The sequence below is a fragment of the Nyctibius grandis genome, chromosome 1 (assembly GCF_013368605.1).
Source record: "Nyctibius grandis isolate bNycGra1 chromosome 1, bNycGra1.pri, whole genome shotgun sequence".
NCBI classification, from domain to species: Eukaryota; Metazoa; Chordata; class Aves; order Nyctibiiformes; family Nyctibiidae; genus Nyctibius; species Nyctibius grandis.
The window spans coordinates 115,734,041-115,756,097 of NC_090658.1; the positions used below are offsets into that span (position 1 = coordinate 115,734,041).

The 22,057-nt window shown below is 36.6% G+C and overlaps 1 protein-coding gene across 2 annotated transcripts; it reads left to right on the top strand.

Moving 5' to 3' along the window:
* Positions 1-14: 14 nt before the first annotated feature.
* Positions 15-21,069, top strand: CPSF3 (cleavage and polyadenylation specific factor 3). Of its 2 annotated transcripts, XM_068417346.1 has the most exons (18): positions 15-167; positions 1,020-1,083; positions 1,756-1,853; positions 2,800-2,928; positions 3,887-4,064; positions 5,537-5,626; positions 6,598-6,748; positions 9,014-9,189; positions 9,567-9,725; positions 10,503-10,649; positions 11,615-11,767; positions 12,170-12,278; positions 13,026-13,124; positions 14,238-14,332; positions 14,894-14,981; positions 18,221-18,290; positions 18,893-18,989; positions 20,871-21,069. In XM_068417346.1, the coding sequence occupies exons 1-18, from the start codon at positions 97-99 to the stop codon at positions 20,970-20,972; spliced, it is 2,076 nt and encodes a 691-aa protein (XP_068273447.1). In that variant the 5' UTR covers positions 15-96; the 3' UTR covers positions 20,973-21,069. The 2 variants fall into 2 exon arrangements, with proteins under 2 accessions (XP_068273447.1, XP_068273527.1); XM_068417426.1 differs by lacking the exons at positions 15-167; positions 1,020-1,083 and having other exon boundaries at positions 1,765-1,853; positions 3,919-4,064.
* Positions 21,070-22,057: the final 988 nt, after the last annotated feature.

Here is a 22,057-nt window from a genome sequence, read left to right on the forward strand (position 1 = left end):
CGGCCCGGCGTGGCGGGGAGGAAGCGGAAGGCGGGTGGGAGGGGGCCGGAACCGGGACCGGAACCGGGACCGGGCGCCGCCGGGGCTCACGGCACCATGGCGGCGAAGCGGAAAGCCGAGGCCCTGATCCCGGCGGAGGAGAGCGATCAGCTGCTCATCCGGCCCCTGTGAGCGCCGGTGGTGGGCCTGGAGGGGCTGGGGGTGTCGGGGAGGCGGCGGGGCTGGGGCCGCCGGCGGCCAGCGGGCCGGAGCGCGGGTAGGAGCCCCGTCCTGCGGGGTGGGTGCGAGCCCCCGGTCGCGGGCCGGCGCCTCCCCCAGGGCACCGGTTGTGCCATGGCGAGAGGGGCGGCGGGAGCGTGACCAGGGCGGTGTTCGAGGCCTTGGAATCCCGCGCTGGTTTTTCGTTCCCCCTCCCTTGGTTCTCCGTTGCTGTTCCAAGGAGCCGGCAGCCTGCAGTCTCCGGGGCAGCTGTCACGTTCGGTTAGAGGAGTTGCGTCCTTCCCTTATGCAATATTGAAGTGTTGTCTGAGCAAAAAGCTTCTTTTTTCCTTTTTGCATTTCGACAGCCTTGTGGTTTTTGTAGTATTTTAAGTTAATTTTTTTTTCTCTAGTAAAGATGCCAATGCAATTTGAAGGTGTTTCGGGTAGCATCACAAGAGTTGTCTTCTGGACAACTTGAAGGTGCTACTTCAAGCTTATTCAGGTAATTTGTTATTTAAGTAAACTTTCCATTCGTTTTACATCTCAGTACTTTGAGAGCCGAGAGCAATGGGAATGCAATAAAAACCAGAAGAGTCCAAAATAATGTCCCCAAACAGATTCTTTTTATTGCTGCTGCATTAAATAGGGTCTCATTTCCATTGAGATAAATATAACTTCGGTTACTTTAAATATCTGAGCTTAAAGGGACTGTGCAGTCATTATTTCTACGCAGAAAAATAATCCCGCTAAAGGCATCTAATATACAGTTACATCTATATAGTGTGCATTGTTTTGGTGACTTTGATATCCTTTTGCAGAGGTGCTGGCCAAGAAGTAGGAAGGTCGTGCATTATTCTGGAGTTTAAAGGAAGAAAAATAATGGTAATTATTGCATGACTGTATTTGTACGCCCTCTCAATACAGTGCTTCAGATCACAAAAAGATGTTATGGGTTAAATTCAGCCTCTGCACTGAAGCTGGCCACTGTGCTAGAAGAGGCACATTTTGTCGCTTTCTGGAAGAATATAGCATATACGATAGTAGGCATTACAGAGGCTGTCCTGTAAAATAAATCCATATCCCCAAACAGGATGTATGTGTCTGAAGCATGGATTCTGAAGTTTACACATATTAGGTTTCAGTGGAACCTAAGGCTAATGGTTACCTACAGTTATATGTAAACAGTCACATATAAACACATACATGTTCTCTTTCCCTTTTCCAGCTGTCTTCTCAGCTCGTGGCTGAAATAACTTGCATACACTGGTTCTGTATATTCAGGTGTTGTCGAAGTGTGAATGAAGGCTTGCATAGGTACAACATTATAAACAAAGACTGGGATCTTTTGAAAGGTGTTCAGTTTCCCAGTGGAAATAAGTCTTTGAGACAGAAGCCTGAGATGTGAAATCCGATTCTAAAAGCAGTGTTTAAGGAAAAAAAATTTTGTACACAATGCCAAAAGTTACTAATCGCTAGTAACTATATTTTAGATCAAAACGGAAGAGGGTTTTTTATATGTTCTGTTAGAAGCTTTAACTTTCTTTCATTTTTCAGCTTGATTGTGGAATCCATCCCGGACTGGAAGGAATGGATGCTCTTCCTTACATTGATTTGATAGATCCTGCTGAGATTGATCTCCTCCTAATTAGTCAGTAGGTTGCACCTAAAACAACAAATATACTGAGGTCATGGTCTGAGATGTGTTCACTTGTAGGTTATTAAGAGAGCCTGAAAATAGGTGTTATATAGATGGTAATGACATGGCAAAATTTTAGTTTCCAACTTTTTTAAAATTAAGGATGTTCAGTCACTTTTGACGTTACAACTCTCCTCTGAGCTCACTGTGATGTCTGACTTTTTTATAACGTGGTCTGCTTTAACACCATTGTGACAGCTGCTAGAATGAGTTTTCTACATAAAGACTGCTGAAAAGTGTTGGTTGTGGTTTTTGCTCTATTGGCTTTGAGTGAAAAAGGCTCTCAGAGACTTATGCAAGCTTTGAGTGTGGTTTAAATATTGCTTAGTGGCGGGGAGACGAGGAGAGCCGTTCCTAAATGATTTAACCAGTCATAACCAGGTCTCTAGAAAATCCTGAGTTTTCGTGGTATATTTCATGGTATAGGTTCTACCTATGTTTCAGAAGTACCTCCTTAAGACAGGTCAAACTAGAAGTGTAGTCAAATAATTTTATTTTAGTAGTTTGTGTTTTGATCCATAGTGTCCAACATGCAAACCTAGGATCACATTTTTTAGCTTTCTTGTATCTTTGACATTTATTGTATTCCTGGTTCCTGTTATTTTTCTCCCTCTAAATTTATATGTAAATTACAAAAAAAAAGTTAATTCTGAGATTATATGGGTAAAACCTTTGCAATTAATGAAGGATTTCCTATATTACTCTTACCTTTTTTGGTTGCGTTTCTAGTCACTAGTGTACAGAATACAGACCAGCATAGATAACAACGAGGCTGAAAATTCTGTTTCTGGATTTTCATGATGCCGTGTTAGTCCAGTGAAGTAGTGAATTATATGATCTATATTGTATATTAGTGTCATGGAATGTTAATGTATTAATTGCATTTGTGTGTCTATTTTAAGTTTCCATTTAGATCACTGTGGGGCTTTACCATGGTTTTTGCAGAAAACAAGTTTTAAAGGAAGGACGTTTATGACTCATGCCACAAAAGCTATTTACAGATGGCTTCTTTCAGACTATGTCAAAGTCAGGTAAGCTGACCCGTGGGTTGTCTCTTCAACTCCTGAATTATTTCACCTATATATCCAATAGGAAATTCAAGATGAAGCCACCAGAGGTGTCTGGATGAACCTGGATGTTGCCACAAGTAGCAACATTATAACCAGATTATCATCGTGTTGCCTCATGGATAATGTGTCTTTAAAATCATTTCATATCAATAATTACAAAAAAAAAAATCTTTCCTTCTTTCCTCACGTTCTTTTCATTTGCCTTGTTTGAACCTCTAATAGTATCCCCTTTTTCCCCCATCTCTCTCTCTTAAGATACTCTTTTGTTCTCATGCTTTTTAATGTCTGTTTTTTGTTAAGCTTCACAGTAGTGAATTTTAAGCCCCTAAAGATACAAATCACTCTTCAGGACAAGGTCAGATTAAATATTAAATATACAAAGAGTGCTCTGTTACTTATGTGTTGTTGGGTTTTTCCTCTCTTTTTTAATTTTTTTTTCTTTTTTTTTTTTTCTTCTGTTACATGCCTTGACATGTCTTTTCTGTGTGAATGCAATGGTCCTGAGCATATCTCAACTCAGCAGATTCTAGCTGGGGTTGGAAACTTGATAAACAGTCCTCTTAACTTGTCTGTTCTGGGCCAGCGGGAAAAGTGTGGTTTAGTTTGGTTTTTGAGGACTGTTAGAAGCTAAGTAGCAGATCTCTGTCCAGGGCTGGGAATCTGTTGGTACTTTTAGACAAATACAGAGCAGATCCTGAACTGAAAAGAGTATCCAGCATGGCCTTTCAGAAGAAAGATGCTTTAACTCTGCTCAGGTGAACTGCATTAGAGTACCTGGACTTGATTTCTAATGGAGGAGATGTTACTGAATGGAAGTCTTACTGTCAGGGAGGAAAAATCCAGGAAGTGTTTTTTCCAACTGTTGTATAATCTAGGCTGGTAAGATGATCTGATATTTAGCCATTTCACTTATATCCAGTAATATATCAGCGGATGACATGCTATATACAGAAACAGACCTTGAAGAAAGCATGGACAAGATTGAGACCATCAACTTCCATGAAGTGAAAGAGGTGGCAGGAATTAAATTCTGGTGTTACCACGCAGGCCACGTTCTGGGAGCAGCCATGTTTATGATTGAAATAGCTGGTGTGAAGGTATTTTTCTTTTTATAAAAAGTTGAAATCACGCCTGAATTCTAACTTAGTCATTAATTATTTATTATTGTCTGTTAAGCCTCACCACTGTGGCTGGAGCTGTCAAATAGACTTGGACTCAAGTCAAGGTGAGAGGCCTTGACTTAGAGCATGTATTTTCTCGTTGATGAGGACTAGCAAGTCACACATGTGTATTGAACCAGGTGGGATGTTTGGATTTTATGGGAGTGAGTTATGACTCAGACTTGGTACCAGTAAACATGTAGTTTTCCTTGCTGGTCTGCTCAGAGGTAGCTGATAGCTGAGGCAGACTTAAATAAGTCTCATATAATCACAAGCAGCGCTGTGTCAAAACTAGATACTTGAAACTAATCTCATGAATTGGGAGTTCAGTAGGATAATCACTGCCCAAGAAAAGTTTCATACAGCCTTGAAGAGGGAAGAGAGATGGTGGTCATGAGGCGTGTGTCTAGTAGGACTTTGTTCATGGTTTATAATGATTGAGAATTTTAAAAATTTAAAAAAAATACAGAAATAGACCTGAATGTACAGTGATGACAATAAAATTTAGATACCTCACTGCCTTTTTTTTTGTTGTTTTTTTTTTTTCTGATTAAGGCATGATGGAAAAAGAGATTTCCCTCTTACTAGGCATGACTCAAATGGTTTGGGTTTTAATATCCATTATTTTCTTCAATTCCCTGTGAAGCAAATGAGGAATGTGATAGTAGGTTACCTGTAGACCAGTTATCTGCTGTTGCTGACTGTATATTTTGTTATTATTCACTTTTTCATCAGTGAAATGATTGTTAAGTAAAAAATATTCTGTTTTAAAACCATTATTTTGGACACAGAGCTGCATTCTGCATTGCAGTTAAGAATCCATTAAAAATTACTAACAGTTACAAATCACTTCTTAATGTAATGGGGAATATGAGCATTCCATTTGGAAAATCTGCTAGATTACAGGCTTTTTTTTAGTATCAGAAAATCTTAGAATAATTTTTAAAAAGTAATTTTATTGGATTATTAATTATATTTGCATTCTGATATGTAAATGCAAATTTATCTACTTTTTACTTCCACTTAGGACCTGCCGTATTTCTGTTATGTCAGTTTTTACTTCATAATGGTCAGTGCACATATGCAAAAGGCTGAAAATGGCACCTTTATATCCCAAATGAAAATTAAAATCTTAATAATTGTTTACCTAGTTCTGTTGGAATTATGGTACTGCTTGAAATACCTTTGCTTTACTGTGGTTAAAATATTAGTATTGTAGTACTATTGACCTAATATTGCAAGCACTGTCCACATCATAAGAGTCTTTAGTTAAAGTACAAGTGACCTTTTTATCGTAAATTCCTTAAAAACATCTTTGCTTAAAAAATATTCCTATCAACAGCTTTTTAAAGACTGCTGACCTGGTAGAACCTGTAATCAGAATAACTACTTCTCTTTGTCTCCAATAGCTTTTATATACAGGTGATTTCTCAAGACAGGAAGACAGACATCTGATGGCAGCTGAGATTCCCAATATTAAACCGGATATTCTTATAATTGTAAGTTTTACAAAATTATTCCTTTATATTAGTAATTAAATATGTATAGAGGTATTAATTATAGCTAAAGTGGAATGAGAAAGACAGTGGAGATTTAATGGTAGTATGTGATTTGTGTTAAATATCCAAACACTTGGGTGTTCAGAACACTCCAACATTTCTTTTCACTGTATTAAAAAGTCTAATTTTCATTTTATAATTCTTCTGATGAAGTTCCTTAAGCCTCTAGACAAACCTTTTCAAGATGGGAGATTTATTATGTTTTGACTTGTGTTTGCTAGATGTATTGTACAAACCCAAATTAGCCAGATACCTTTCTTCAGTAGATCCTAACCTGCTTCCAGCTACGTTTGAGAATTTATCGTGTTTTGTTTTCTGAGCGAAATGGTTTTATTCTGATTCCATGTTTGGAAAATCAGAAGCTCAGGGGAAACATTAAAAGTGACACTTTTATCTGGAAACGAACAGTGGGATCTTTCAGAGTAATGCTTAAAATTATTTCATTTATTTTGTCCCTTCTAACTGCTTTCTGTAACTGATAATTTCATTTTAAGTCACATCAAAATCTTGTATTTTGTGTAATTCCTGTATTTGAGACTAGTTGTTTCTAAACTGTGACACACGTACCACTAGTGGGCCGTGTTAATGTGATAACCCCTTCATCAAAGCAGTGACAGCATTTCCAACTAGGAAGATAAGTATGTTAAATTTGAAAGCTCTTAAAAGAAGCATGAAAATTAATAGTTCTGACTTTTTTGGGGGGAGAGGGGAAATTTTGGTTATTATCTTGGTGGAGGTGGTAATGGGAATTTGGGGGTGGTTTTGATTTTTCCCTTAACCTCACCCCTCTCCCTCCCCTCCCCATGTTAACACCAGTATGTTTTTCTGCATTTTCTTGTTGGATTCAGAGGAGATGATCAAGAATTAGTCTCTGTGTCAGTACTTTTAACACTTGGTTTCTCTATACGTAGGAATCCACGTATGGTACTCATATTCATGAGAAAAGGGAAGAGCGAGAGGCAAGATTCTGTAATACTGTTCACGACATTGTAAATAGAGGAGGTAGAGGCCTTATTCCTGTGTTCGCCCTGGGTCGAGCTCAAGAACTACTTTTAATTTTAGGTATGTACTTTCCCAGCTCCTCTTAGTAAAAGGCATATAAAGTTAAATAAGAATGTTTTCATGTGCAGTCTTTCAGATATAATAATTTTTTGAACATCTCTTCAGCCATTTTCCAACATGTTAATTACCTCAGAATATATAATGCGTGTTTGTTCAAATGCATAAAATCCAGTAAACCAACGAAGGCAGTTCTGCTTTGTGAGGTAGGACAGAGACCTAGAAAGGAAAGGGTAATGGCATGGTAATACGTGCTTGACTTTTGAATCTTGTTGAACCAGGATTTCAGCAAATAGGGACTATTATTACAGGTTGAAAAGTAAGCAGTCACAACAACTATTCTATTTAAACTGTACTGCTAAAAGAAGCTATATTTTGTTCCAAAGTTTCACTATCTTTGCCCTTTAATTTGCAAACCTATATGAAGAAGTCTTTATAGGAAAAGCTGAGAAGACCATAACAGACACTTGTAGCATTTCTAAAGTCGTAATGATAATGGGAAAGCAAATTAGGTTTTGTTAAGAAGAGCAAAAATGGGGGGGAAGGGAGAAATTATACATGATCATAACAAGCCACTTCACATAAAATACATAGGTATCTGTTACAAGGTACTTCAGATAAAACAATTTTTAAATAAATTATTTCCAGGCTTCGTTGCTTCCTTTTAGCACATTTAATTTGTACTACGTACATGATTTTTCACTAGTCTTCTTGCTCATGCAAATGCTGGCAAGATGAAAAGACAACTATCTCAAAATTAAAATAGTTATTTTTAGGGGTGTTGAATCTAAAGTGTTACCTAAAATACTTGAAATTCTTCTCACTTTCCATTTCAGTTTAACTCAACATTAAAAACTAGTTTGCTTTCAAAATGTTTACTGGTCTATTCAAAATATCAATAAGAAATTTGGATCTAGGCGCAGGGTAGTATTTGATGTTGTAGGATTATTTACTACTTATTGAGGTTTTTTTTATTTTATAGAGAAGGTAAAAACCAAACATTTTAAATCTTGTGTAGCCATTAGTTTGTATTCTGTTGGCCTCTCCTCGCTGTGTGTAGATACTGAAGTGAGTTTCTAAAGATAAGCTTGCAAATACATCTAGTAAAGCTAGACATGCAATTGGATGCTTAACTAGGTAGAAAATGCAATTGCATCTCACATGCCTACACAATTGAGCCCACAGGCTTTTGTGTTTGTTTTTCTTCTTTCCATAAGTGTCTGACCAAAAATATAATACTGCATTATAGTATAGAAAATTATGATGGGTGCAGTCTTTAATGTTACTGTAAGTCCTGATATTAGTTATCTTTTATTGACTGTTTCTGCCTCACACTTGAGCTTCAGATATTCATGGCAGTGAACCTCTCTGACATGTTCTGAAAAGCTTTGTCTGCAGATCAAAGCTGTTAGGTTAAAGCTATATCATTTTAAATGTACAAATACAGCCAGAAGGGCATACCGCCCTTTTTGGACAATCATTCCCCAGTTATGCAATATAAATGTTTGAGACTAGCAGAACTGTATCCAAGTGGGAAAACAAGTAAGTTATGTTTGTATAGCTGCATTCAGATCTCTTCTTTATGTTTAGTAAAGGTCATGGCTACTGCCATCAGAGATAAAATAAGTTGTGGTTACTGGAGGCGTTTTTCCTGGTTTTGTTTCAGTTAAGCTTGTAAAGTGTAACAGTTGGTGATATCCAGGAAGCCAGGGTTGATAACTGGGTCATCCCTTCACGTCTTGAACTCCATGGGTTTGTTCTACGTAACTGTGATGTAGTGAATTCTCACCAACATATCTATGTCCAGATGTCCCTAGCTGTTAGATGTATAATTAACATTTGACAGAGACATTTTAGCTTTATTGCAGTGGTGTGGTAAAACTTGAATTCTTGTAAATGTAGATTTATTGCTGTGTAATATTGTGTATACTTTATACCTTGTAGCTGAAGTTGGTGATTGATTGGAATTTGGCCTGCCAAAAATATCTGAAGTTCATATTTTTCTTGTTTGTTTGCATGTTTGTTTTTACTAGTTGTATACATTTTTAGTTGGTGATTGCTTTTTCTTCTTTAGTAGAGCAGGTGAAAAAAAAAAAAGTTTGTGATTGTGATTTTCTGTCATAAAAATGAAAAAAAACCTGCTAAATCTGTTTTACAAGAAGTATTAACATTTCTGAGAAGCATGCGTTTTGGAGATAATGCTGGGGGGGTTATGTGGTTTTTGGTTGGTGTTTCTTTTGTTCTTTTCTATTGTTTTTGGTTTTTTAGATGAATACTGGCAGAATCATCCTGAACTCCATGACATTCCTATATACTATGCCTCCTCTTTGGCAAAGAAATGCATGGCAGTTTATCAGACGTATGTCAATGCCATGAATGACAAAATCCGCAAGCAAATTAACATCAACAATCCATTTGTTTTCAAGCACATTAGTAATCTGAAGGTAAGCTTGAGATAAGGTTGTCTTACAGAAGAGGAAGGGTGACAGAGAGTTCATATTTGCTGAATAGTTTGCATGTTTACTGTCCTAATAGATTGATTAGGTACAGGTTTATATCTGAATTATCTGCTATCCCAGTGTTTAGAGGGCTGGTTGAGGGGAGCTTATGCCCCAGCTTTTCTTCCACTGTAGATCCCTGTGCTTATAGTTTGCCCCTTATGGGCATCAGTAGGAGGAACCTTCTTGCAAAGGGCACTTTTTATGAGGATGGGGTATAATCTGCGAACATAGGGCTCTACTTGTACGTTGTTCAAGGGTGCAGCTAGGCTGTCCTTCGTTTGAGTTACGGTAACTGATATTCGTCATGTTTGTCCATTTAGAGTATGGATCATTTTGATGATATTGGCCCAAGTGTTGTGATGGCTTCCCCAGGTATGATGCAGAGTGGCTTGTCCAGAGAGTTGTTTGAGAGCTGGTGCACAGATAAAAGAAATGGAGTCATTATAGCAGGGTACTGTGTTGAAGGAACGCTTGCTAAGGTGAGTTGCTAATGCACCGCAAGTTTTTAATACAAAGTAGTATTCATGTTCTCTTTAAAAAGAATTGGCCAGTAGCAAGTGCCTTTATTTGGATTTACTGAGAAGATCATTGTCAGGTATGCATAATTACGTAGTCAAAACTAATTGCTTTTGGCTAATACTAATGAAAAGTACAGCAAATTTGCATATGGCCATTTTCAGTGATGTTATGCAGAATAATCTTTCCTAGGAGCAATTATCTTGTCATGAGAAAGAATGATTGATACTTTTCTTCATCTTTAGACCCCTCCACAATTTATATTTTTGAGAGGAGAGCCCTAACCCTAATTCTAGAGGAGCTGATGTTAAATCTAGCACTACTTACGTGTCAGAGATCAGACTGCCTTGCGCATGTTGTGCCACCGTCCAGTTGTAGAGAACAAAATCCTTCCTTCCGAATTCCAGCAGCTAAGGGCAACCAGAGCATCTAGTTTTGCCTTTAGAGATGGAAATCACACACTTGTTACAATTTCAATGCAAATTTGAGAGAGATGTATCTGGAAGAAGAATGAACTCCCAGATCTGCTGGAGATGCAAAAGATTAAATGGTGTGTGTTGTGCATGCCTTTTTTCATTTGTGAGTGTGTGTTTTGTGAAATTTGAGAAATTTTTTTTCAGTTCTTCACATTTAACCTAGCTGCTAATATTACTTCATTGATTTTTGAAATGTAAAGCATTAGTTATAGGGTGTCTGTAGGAGGCTTTCAATTTTTTATTTAAAGTGCTCTTTTTTTCTAGCACATCATGTCTGAACCTGAAGAGATCACAACTATGTCAGGGCAGAAGCTCCCACTGAAGATGTCTGTGGATTACATTTCTTTCTCTGCTCACACAGATTATCAACAAACCAGTGAATTTATCCGGGCCCTGAAACCTCCACATGTGGTTAGTATACATGCTGCCCATTCATCAAACCAGTTCACAGCCTTGAGTCATCAAGGGAGGTACTGGTGTCTAGCAGTAGCCAGCATCCCTAGGCTTTGAATAATAAAAGGTGGAGATTTTAACCATTTTTTGTCATGTTACCTTAGCAAAGTAAATATGAACTTGCTCTTGACTGTCTGCATGGGGAATATCTGGGAATGACTTTCAAGAAAGTGGTATGGTCCATAACCTGTTTCAGCAGTGTTTTGCACAAGTAAGATACAGTATAGGACAACATTAAGTTGGGGACACTGGTGTTGGAATAGTTCACTGAAATTTGCCCCAGAATAAACAAGAAGACATTGACTGAAAAAGAGCAGGCCAGTCTGAAAGAAGGTATGTAGTAGGCAACAGTGTGAAGGACCAGAATATGAAAATGGGGACTAGGATCTGAAACTTGCTGAGACTGGGGGAGAATCAGTGTGCGAGCACAGATAAGAAATAAAAAAAATCATAGCAAAAGAAAAGAGGATTTAACTTGGCAAAGAAAATTGTGAACTTTATAAGCATCTTCTCTGAATTGCATGTTTTATTATGTATATGTTTGTCTACATGCAGACACAAAAATGTAAAGCTAACTGTAACTTTTATCATTGAATTTCATACTTCCCTTTCATAATGTAACAATGTGTTCATGTATGAAAAGTTAAATGGAATCTCTGTAATGCATTCTGCTTATTTGCATGTATTTTTCTACTAATATTCAGTCGTGAAATCCAGGCCTTTGAATAACGCGTAGAATTCAAAGACACACATAGACCTGTATGCAATGTAATTGAGCTAATGTTTCATATATTGTGACCTCATGAAATTACATTTTTATAAAGATGAGGTTAAAGATGGCAGTTTTCTCCGATAACTTGTTTACTAAACATGTCTGGTTGGACAAATAACTCTTGATAAAATGAAAACTGTCTTTCCTATAGATTTTAGTTCACGGTGAGCAGAATGAAATGGCCAGATTGAAAGCAGCGTTAATACGGGAATACGAGGATAATGATGAAGTTCATATAGAAGTTCATAATCCTAGGAATACTGAAGCTGTGACATTAAACTTCAGAGGAGAAAAACTTGCCAAGGTATAAAATTGATATTTTCTTATCTGTACAACAGTATTTTCCTCTGGGATAAAAACTATACATTTTCTTCTAAGCCTGTATTTTTAATTGGGTTTGGATTGTGTATGTTTTCCAGGCAGTCAAAGTACATGAATGGTTTGGGTTTAGTGTTTTATTTGGGGTTTGGTTTTGGGGGGGTTTTTGGCGGTGGATTTTTTTTTTTTGGCTCTTCACTCTTCCAACTTTTTCTTGTGTTACAACTCAGAATCTTTGTTCGTTACTCTTGACTTTCCTGTATTTTAAGAGTTATTTTGATACAATGTTTGATTTTTCTGCGGAAACTATATTTCATCTCCATAGTTAACTTTAAGCTATGAATACTTCATATTGCCTTGTTGCACTATGTGTGTTTTTTCTTTCCAGGTGATGGGATCTTTAGCAGATAAGAAGCCAGAGCAAGGACAGAGAATTTCTGGAATCCTGGTTAAAAGAAATTTTAACTATCACATCCTTTCTCCATGTGACCTCTCCAGTAAGTAAAAATGTGCTCAGTAGGTAACTGAAACTTACTACATCCTTCTGTCATTAAAACACATGCAATACTTTTATTTCCTGTAATTTTGTGTTTGATAAGCAGTTAGTGAACATCTTGGTTTTATTTTGGCTTAGTTTTGCCTAAAGTTCTGAGCTGTTGGAGTGAGAAGAAAGACATTCAGATTCATTGTTCACTGAAGTGTAAAATAATTTCTATTCTTTCTGTAAAAGAAAAGAAGCAAAATTCCATTACCCTTCTGTTTACTTAAAACTTCTTCCTCTGCATGAATATGCATAAAACATGCCAGTGAGAACGGAAGAGCACCTTAATCAATCCTCCTGCCAGTTTCTAAAATGTCATTAGTTTTTAGTGTAAAGAGCTACAGTACAGTGAAAATATTGTGTATTGCTCCTATACTATTACTAAAGAAATTGATCTATTCTCAAAATAGAAGAAAAATTAAATGGAGTAGTAATGTCAGAAGAGCTTGGGGGAAAGCAATTCTACTGTCCTAGTTCATTGTTTGCCTTTAATGGGTATGATAAAGCAACAAGCTCTTGCTGTTTTCTTAACCACAAATATCTTATTTATCTTAGAATAGACCCTCCACCCTCCTCTTCACAAATTGTCCTTTTCAACCCTCTGTTTTAAATGTATCGATGCCATTATTTATCTATAGTGATGATTTTAGGATGTAAATTCAAATGCATAATTTTTAATACATACTTCTTAAAATTCTTTCAGATTATACAGACTTGGCGATGAGCACTGTAACACAGACACAAGCCATTCCATATACTGGCCCTTTTAATCTGCTTTATTATCAGCTACAAAAACTTACCGGTACGTATTTGGAAAGACATGTTCATGATTTATAGTTGTCAACTTTTAAAACAACTTGCAGTCTTCAGAGGTCTTCTGAGTGGAAACTTCTTTGCCAGTAACTGAAGTGCCACAGTTTCTTTCATATTTTACAACTTCCATTGGATTATGCAGCATCTGCCAGATCTAGTTCATGAGTATGGCACATCCTTTCCGGGGGATTCTGCTGTAGTTCTACTACAAAATCATGAGCATATAGCAATGTAGAGCCTAGGCTGATTTTTATTTCCTGTCAGCCCCCAAAGTGCGTGCCATAAGCACTCTGATGCAAAATTTATTAATAGATCTTTTCTCTCCAGCCCCAAAATAGAATGGGTAATCCCATCCAGTTTAATAAGAGCAAAAGCTCTGTCCTCCTGTGTGACAGACAGCCTCTTCTGTCGCTCCCCAAGAGGCAAAAATCTAACGTTTTTCTGAGTCAGAAGCCATTTAAATCACCACTAGTTCGATCCCTAGTGCCTCTGTCTAGCTCTCTTAAAGGTTAGGGCCAACTCCTGTCCTAGTTCCTTAAAGGTACACACACACTGCAGGATCCCTTCCCAGATTTAAAGCTGAGGAATTTTTTTTTCTTCTCCAGTGCCAGAATCTAATTCATATTACTAGTGAAGAGAAAACCTATATTCAGTTGATGTTCAGGTCTCATAACCTGAGTGCTACCTGGCACACAGATGCTTTTGTTTTAAGCTCTGTGCTTATGTAAGCAATGGGTTATCCTTGAAGGGTATAAGAGGAGCTGGCTAATTCTGTAAATGGAGAAACTAAATTTCTTGCTTTTTTCTTTTTCATTTTTGTAGTCACATCAGTGTATTAAGCCAGTCAAGTATGAGAATTCAAAACAAGTAAAATGGCCAATATTAGGTACTGAAAAAAACCAAACAATCCAGAACAAAGAGAATAATATTGTCAGGTAGGGAAGAGAGTACGCGCTTCCATTTTGTGAGCTGCTCTGAGCAGTTGTGATAATAACAGACAACCCCTCTTATTCTTAAAATGGCCTGTTTTCTGATGCAGATAAAGTTAGTCTTGCTTACAGTATAATTTTCTTCTTGCTAACAATTTGTTGTCACTTCTTAGGTGATGTAGAAGAAATAGAAATCCAACAAAAACCGGCCCTGAAGGTTTTCAAAAATATTACTGTGATCCAGGAACCAGGCATGGTAGTCCTTGAGGTGGGCATTGGTGAGGGAGAAAGAAGTATTTTGTTCTCCAGTTTCTGCAAAATAGTATCATATAGATGCCATGCAGAATTAATGGTTTAAGTAGTTTTCTGTTGGATGACAAGTAGCGTGATAGCTAGAACAAAGTTGCCCTGGAGCTATGGTCCTGTGTTGATGCAAGTTGTTTCATTTAGCCCCTGCAGGTTTCTTTTTTTGCATTCACTCAAAAGTATAATGGCAGATTCGGTGCCCTTTTTTTGTTTGGCAAATAGTAATTGGAAATAATGTCAAATAGTGTTCCCCCCTCCCCCAAATAGTTGTGGTAGTTAATAACTATTTAATAAATGTGTTCAGAAAAATTCAATAGCTTGAATTTTTCATGGAAAGTTACTGGAATATACCAAGTTAAAAGTAGTTAATAATTTGGTATAAAATGTATGACAATCATTTGAAGCTAGAATTCAGAGAAAAGCAAATAGGAGAATGCAATGAATGTTACCTTGTGTTTATGTTGCATTGTTCACTTAGTCCAACTAATGGGCTGAAATTATGATTTTTTTTTTTATCTTCCAGTGGGTGGCAAATCCTGCTAATGATACGTATGCAGACACCGTAACAACAGTGATACTGGAAGTTCAGTCAAATCCCAAAATACAGAAAGGTAGTAAGTTTAGTGTACACTTATTTAACTGAGGCATTTCTTCTTAATTTTTTTATATCAAGCTTAGAGGGATATAATGCCTTGCAATAGATTGCAGTCCCATTATTGTACTTCCTCTCCTTATGAAACTTTTTAGGGAGTAAGATTTGCTACTTAAAAACATAATTACAACTTGGTCTTTCTTAGTTGTAACATGTTCATTTGTTGAAACTTTCTCTTATGTGGCAACTGGTAGCTGACTGTGGAAAATGTGACCTTAGTTAAAATAAGTTAAATATTACTCACTTTAGATTTTTGTATATAAACAACTTATATCTCATTTAAATATTTCCATTTCTGATTTGAAAGTTATGGTTACCATTCATGAGTGGTATTCCTATGACTGTACATCAGAATGAGTCAGGTAGACAATGCTGAAAAAAAGTCAGACTAATTTCACAATTAAACTTCTGCAGACCGTGTAACCCAGTAATATTATTGGGTAGTGATAGCATCATCAGATACTGGGTTTGACATTGCTGTTCAATAATCACAGCAATTTTTTGTTGGGATTACTAGTGATGATAGTTTATTTTTCATTCTACTGTTTTGCTTTTGAACATGTACGTCACTGTGCTAAGAATCTGGAGCAAGTATTGAATATTGAGTTAGCCACTGAGGATAAATGTTTGTAGCTTGGCAACACAGTAGCACAGATAATTTGATGATAATCCATTTATCAAAATAAAATAAATTTTTTTTTCTCTTTTCTAGGGTTTTAAATCACTGTTTTTGCCACTACCTGCATCATTATTTGGAATAGATGTTATTCTGCTTACAAAGATCTTACTAAATTCTGCCTTTGTGTACCCTTGGTCACCTAGTGACATAAGTGACAGTTGTGTATCCATCTTAGAGCATTATTCATCTCCAGTTTGGATGTGGTCAGGAAAGCAGAACCCCAAATTCTATTCCCTGAGTGTTATATAAAAGTAATACCATTTGGTTGTGTTTGTTTCCAGCAAAAGGGCAATGAGAGTAGTGATCATATTAAATGAATCCCCAAGGTCACACCTTAAAAACTCCTAATCTGTGTCTGTAATGCCCAGTAAGTTCTCTGCCCTTAAATACAGGACCAGTGGCACACGTGACCTTAGTGCCTGTTTTTTCTTTGTGTAGAAAATAGAGTACTGGGGAGGAGGTGAGGAGATCTTTCTGACATGAACCCAAGACACATCTGAAGTGTGCACTTGAACCCAGAAGCCTTCAAAGCAGCCTGAGATCCTGTGCTACACATACCATCCCTTCGACCTCTGTTAACACATTCTGTGATCTTCTTCCCTTTAGCCAGTTCCAATGTTAAGAATTCTGTACTGTTCCACATCTTCTAATCTTACCTAAGGGTTTTGCATGTCATTCTGTATCAGATCCTCTACTGAAGTCTGATGGTCTAGGTCTATCCTTAAAATAACTGATGTTTTTAAATTATCAGAGACTGATAGTGAGGAGTCTGGCTTGATCTGTGTTGTGAATCCCACGTGAGGTTTTATTCGTAACACTTCTAGTAGATTTTTCTTTCCAAACCAGCATGGAAGCACTAGAGCTATGGACAAATAGGTGTTTATTTTCCCTGGGTTACTCCTCTTGTATTTTTATTATTTATTTTGTAATTATATATAAAATAGCAATCACTGTTCCTTAGGTGCTTAGTCCCACACCTGAGTCAAAAAATCTGTTAAAAATTCTTTGTCCTGAGTTTATGAATTTACACAGCAGTTCTTCCTTTGTTTTGGGATAAAGCTTCTCCAGTCCCCCTGATCTAAGCAAGTTCAGAGTGTAATTTTCTTACCTTGGTTGTCATCGTTTTCAGTATATATCAGCCCTTTGAGCCACACCCTCATGTTCTGTTCTACTGAAACTAACCAAAAATAGAAATTTTTTTTTTTGATGGTACTTTGACCTTCTTCCCTGCCCCACCATGTTTCTTTATATGGCTGGAAAAAAATCTTACACTGTTTCACTTATTTTTGTAATTCTTATTGTAATAGCTGACTTGGCCTAACTTTTGGTAGTCTCACTTTATCTGTACAATCTGCTAGTGACAATATCTAGCTTTTTGCCCCCATAATTAATTCCTCTTTCTATTTTTATATGCCTTTTTGCATGATTTCTCATGTTGTTTCATGGTGGTGATTCTATCAGCTAATGTCAGGTGTGGATTCTTGCGGGATTTTTTCACTTATTTGGGGTAAAAACACATTCCAAATAGTTCTTGCACTTGTATGTTCACAGGATCACAAGTGTTTGAATTTAAATATCTTAAGTTATTGTTGCTCAGTTGAGCATGTGCCCACCATTACCTCATTTCCCATATAAAGTTGTTTTGCTTAGTACATTCAGTGACTGCATCTTACCTAAGGGGTGGTAAATTTTTAAGACGTGCTTGCTTGGTCTCTTGCAATTATGAAGTTCTTCAAAGAATTTCTGAGTTATTCTAACCACCATTGTGTTTGGTTCTCTGAACTCTTCAGATGATTTAGAAATCTTGAAAACTAGTTTTTAAAAAGCTTTCTTTTAAATAAACTCTAGTTGTAGATCTGTTTTGTTTATTCATCAGTGGAACAGGTAGTGATTTTTCACAACTAGCTCTTCCTATAGACTTCTGACTCCTTTAATGATCAAATACTTAAATTTTCAAAAGAAAAGTACTTGTTTTAAATTATCTCTTGATTTTGAAACCAAGTATAAAACCAATATCATTTTTTTTATTTCAAACTGTATCCTGAAACACATTCCAGGAATGTCTGTGCCTGTTACTGCAACTCACACTTGTCCAGTTTTACTTTACATATGCTCTGCATGCTCCTAGCCTCCATGATGCAGTATTTTCCTATAACAATAGAAAATTGAGGGATTATAAAAAATTTATGAAGGTGGATTATCTTCACTTTTAAGTAAAGGAAATGTAGGAAGTGATGAGTGTTAAATGAAAAGGAGAATTGAGAAGTGAGAATTAGACTTGCAAAGTTGTCTATTTTAAAATGTGATAAGTACAGGGAATACAAATTTTAAATGTATGTACTTCCTTGTCTCTTCCATCTTTTTTTAATAATTTTCTTTATAATATGTTTAAACATATATATCTTCTATAGCTTTTAGATTGTTTATCATGAAAGTTAATTAGGAACCAGATTGTATCAATTAGCCAATTTTCCCTCCTAGCAAATGTCTGTAAAAGTAAAATGACTTTTTCTTTTCAGCTGCAGGACATAAAATTTCAAAAAAAGTAGATATGGATGTGTATAGGAAAAGAATGGAGATCATGCTTCAGTAAGTTGGCATATATTTTTCTAAAGGAAAATGATTGCTGTTAATTATATAAATACAATAATTTTAGTATAATACAGTTTAAAGATACAGTTACTTAAAAATACTTTGTGTAAATTTAATTCAATCTATATGAAGGCCAGGAATTACATAAAGGAAGAGGTACAGTAAGAAGTTCTCAGCATCATTAAAATTTTGATTACAGGTCCCAGTTATTTCTTCCAGAAGCGAATTTTTAAGTTGTCTCCCAAAATTATGCTATGAATGCTTATGAAAATACAGTTTCAGATCACTTCTCTTTTAAAACTTACTCTGTTGTATGTTCTGTTATTTAGATAGAACTCTTACCTGTTTGAAATCAAAGGAATCCTTCCCTTCACTTATGATGAGATTTTTTTTTTTGGCAAAATACTTACTATTATGTGATACCCACTCTCATAATAATTTAGATTGGTATTTATTAATTATATCTGAGTGGGTTGAATAATGATAGCAGAGTACCTCCTTTCAGCAAACCAAATGCCTTTGGAAGCCTAAGATTAATAGAAAGAAAAACGTGAATTTGCTGTTTGGCCACCTCTTACATGCGTAGATCTTTGTTTTAGGGATATGTTTGGAGAAGACTGTGTGAGCTCAAAAGATGGCTCTGTCCTGTGCACCACAGTTGATGGAAAGACTGCAAACATTTCCCTGGACACTCGGGTACGTACAGCAAAGCACTTGCTTTTGTGCGCCGTGTGTTTAGCAGAGGTGAGTCTCCTGTCTAGTATACAGTGCTGCCTAGCATATCGTGTACCCGTTTGCTAAGGAAATGTTTTTGTATTCCGTAACAAACCAGCTTAAGCCTATTCACTTTCCATTAATTTCATTGACATTCTCATCTGTTGATCAGTACCCAGCTTTTCAGAGAGAAATACTGACCCAGCCTGCAAACTGAGTTTACTGAGTTTGTTACAGAAGCATTTGCTAGAGATTTTTCTCCATTAAAAAAATGCTAGCAATGTTTATGTAACAAATACAGTAAATTTGGAAGAAAACACAGTATTTTTCAGCAGCTCTCTGCTTGTATGAAAATGAATGAAGAAATGTAGAGGAGAAACTGATTTAACCCACAGGTTTTTTTTTTATGCTCTTAAAACGTAGGCTCTGGTCTGAATAATTGAGCAATCACAGGGTAGGAATGAATTTTTTTGGTCATCTTGATCCTTTTGTAGCTAAATTGAAAGCCTGAAATACAAAAAGAAATACTTTATTAATTTACTAGCTAGGTTCAGAATTGGATGTCGTGCATGTCAGAAGGCTGCTTTAAGAAGCTGTCACACCTAGTTATTCGAACAATGTGGAACTGTAAAGAATGGTTAAAATCATGTCCTTCGTGTCCTTAAGAATTTTAATGTGGTGCTTTTCTGTCATTATTAATAATGTATTAAAACTATATAATGTATTACCACTATCCACAGCAGTAATATATTCCACTGAAGCAGCTCTCAGATGCTGTTCTCAGGGACCACAACAGATGTTTTAAGTGTTCTACAAACCCAGAAGAAAAGGCTGGTCCCTGACAAAAATTTGTTACCTATTGAAACAAAACAAGTGAATGTTAATTATCTTAAGAGGACAGTGAGTTACAGTCTTGTGGTTAACAGACAATGCTTGCTGTGTCATCTTTTTGCAGCTTTTTACTAAACATCTGCTACATTTCAATGTATACATAGTACAGAAAAATACAGGACTGATGAAGAGAGCTTTTGCAATACAGAAAAAAGTAGCAAGACTGGAAAAAATGAATACTGCTTAATCAAGAAGTTAGGTTTCATTTTCATATAATATTATATATGTCATTATTGTTAAAAGACTTGCGTACTGACAGAAACCCTAATGGCAACTCAGCTGCAACAGTGTGTATCTTTGTAATACCTTACATACTGTGTTGGGAATGGCAAGCTTGTGCCATTGTGAACTACAATGCAAATGCTGCCCTTTGTTTTTGAGCTAGAGCAATCAGGGTATTGGGTTGAATGTTGATGAACTTGCATGTTTGGGGTGGGTATCTTTCTCTAGGAAGACATTTTAAATTTTTTTAGTGATAAATTAATCTCTTCAGGGTTTTATTTTGATGTAAATGTTACCTTATGGGGGTGGGAACATCTATGTGGAGACTCCGAGGTGCGTGTACCTCTGTGATGAATGCACGTGTTTTACAATATTAACCTAACACAATGCAGGTGAATTCACAGATAAAATGAAATCTCTGAGAACTGAACCTTGTGTGTTTTTATTTGATTTCGAATTAAATGTAATCTACAGAACTTAATGCATTTTTCACAGTAGTTTTGAAACAAGTTATTAATCAAACGTAAAACTCGAGATGAAGCTTGTTGTTCCTCAGCATGACTTACATAAGTGTTCTCTGAACTCTTCTACATGTTGGCAGACCATTTAAAAACATACAGTGCCGCTCTTGGTAACTTTCTTTTCAATTTTCATGACTGCTTTTTCCTTTCCCCTTATGAGCATTCTTCACATGCTGAAAAGGAATATGAAGTGCTAGTTGTTCTAACATACTTCTTTTTTTGTTCCCAGACAGTTGACGGTGAGCCAGGAAGCGAAGATGACGAATCCCTTCGTGAAATGGTGGAACTGGCTGCACAGAGGCTTTATGATACCCACAGCCCAGTATGCTGACCTCTTGTAGATACCTCAGACACATCAGAAAATCTTTTAAATGTTCAATTTACTTGGACTATTTTTTAAGAGTAAATAAAATTTTTTTCTTCAGTAAGTCAAATGTATCAATTCTGTGACTGTGAAACTGCTGAGTTATTTCAAATAATGGATGAGCAACCTTATAGCAACTATATTTGTGCATATAGATCATAATAAAATCAGGCAAAGTATGCATATATTCTTTTTTCTTACGTGTACATACAAGAAATGATTCTTAACCTAAATGTAGAATTACAAAAATGAAAGTGATAGAGTTTTATATTTTTGAAGATTAATGACCAGTTGGAGGATAAATTGTATGTTTTGGGGTTGCGTATGCTCAGAATCAAGCTTGTATATAGTGTTGTTCCTATCAGGGAAGCAATCACCTGCATGCTTGTGAAGTCACAGGGGGGCTTGAACACATTTAAAATGGAATCCATTTTTGCATACTGGAGTTAACCAGAGCTTAAAACTATGTGTGCAGGCATTGCTGTTAACTGGACTAGATGGACAGAATCAGCTTCAAGCGAAGTCAATGCTCATGACCTGTAACAGTGCAAATGGCTGCTGTCCCTGTTCCTGTGGCAGGCAGCACCCATCTGCTCCCGCCGACGGCCCTGTCACTCCGTGCTGCTGAAATGGGATATTAGAAACTGCAGAATGTAGAGAAGAATTTCAAATATAAATGTGATGAGGCCAAGTTAGCTGGGGTTGTTGCCAAACAGTAAATCATGCTGAAAAATGTCTCAGTGAGTTTTCTACAAAAGAACTTTCTCTCTCGTACATACACTTTTTTCCCTCTTTCTCAGCTGATTAAATTGACACCTGATAATCTTCATAGCAGTATTAGTGTATTATTAGTATTAGCAGAATTGTGTATTAAATTAATTAGCAGAATTAGTGATGGCTTTCCCCCCCAAATTGTATGTCGTTAGCTAACTAAGAGTATGAAGTCTTTGAAAGGAGGTAATGGCCTTTTATTAAAAAGGAAGTCTCTCTTTGGAACAGATGGTAAACCTATTCTTACGATGATGCATGTTTTTTTAAACGTGCTTTCAGCC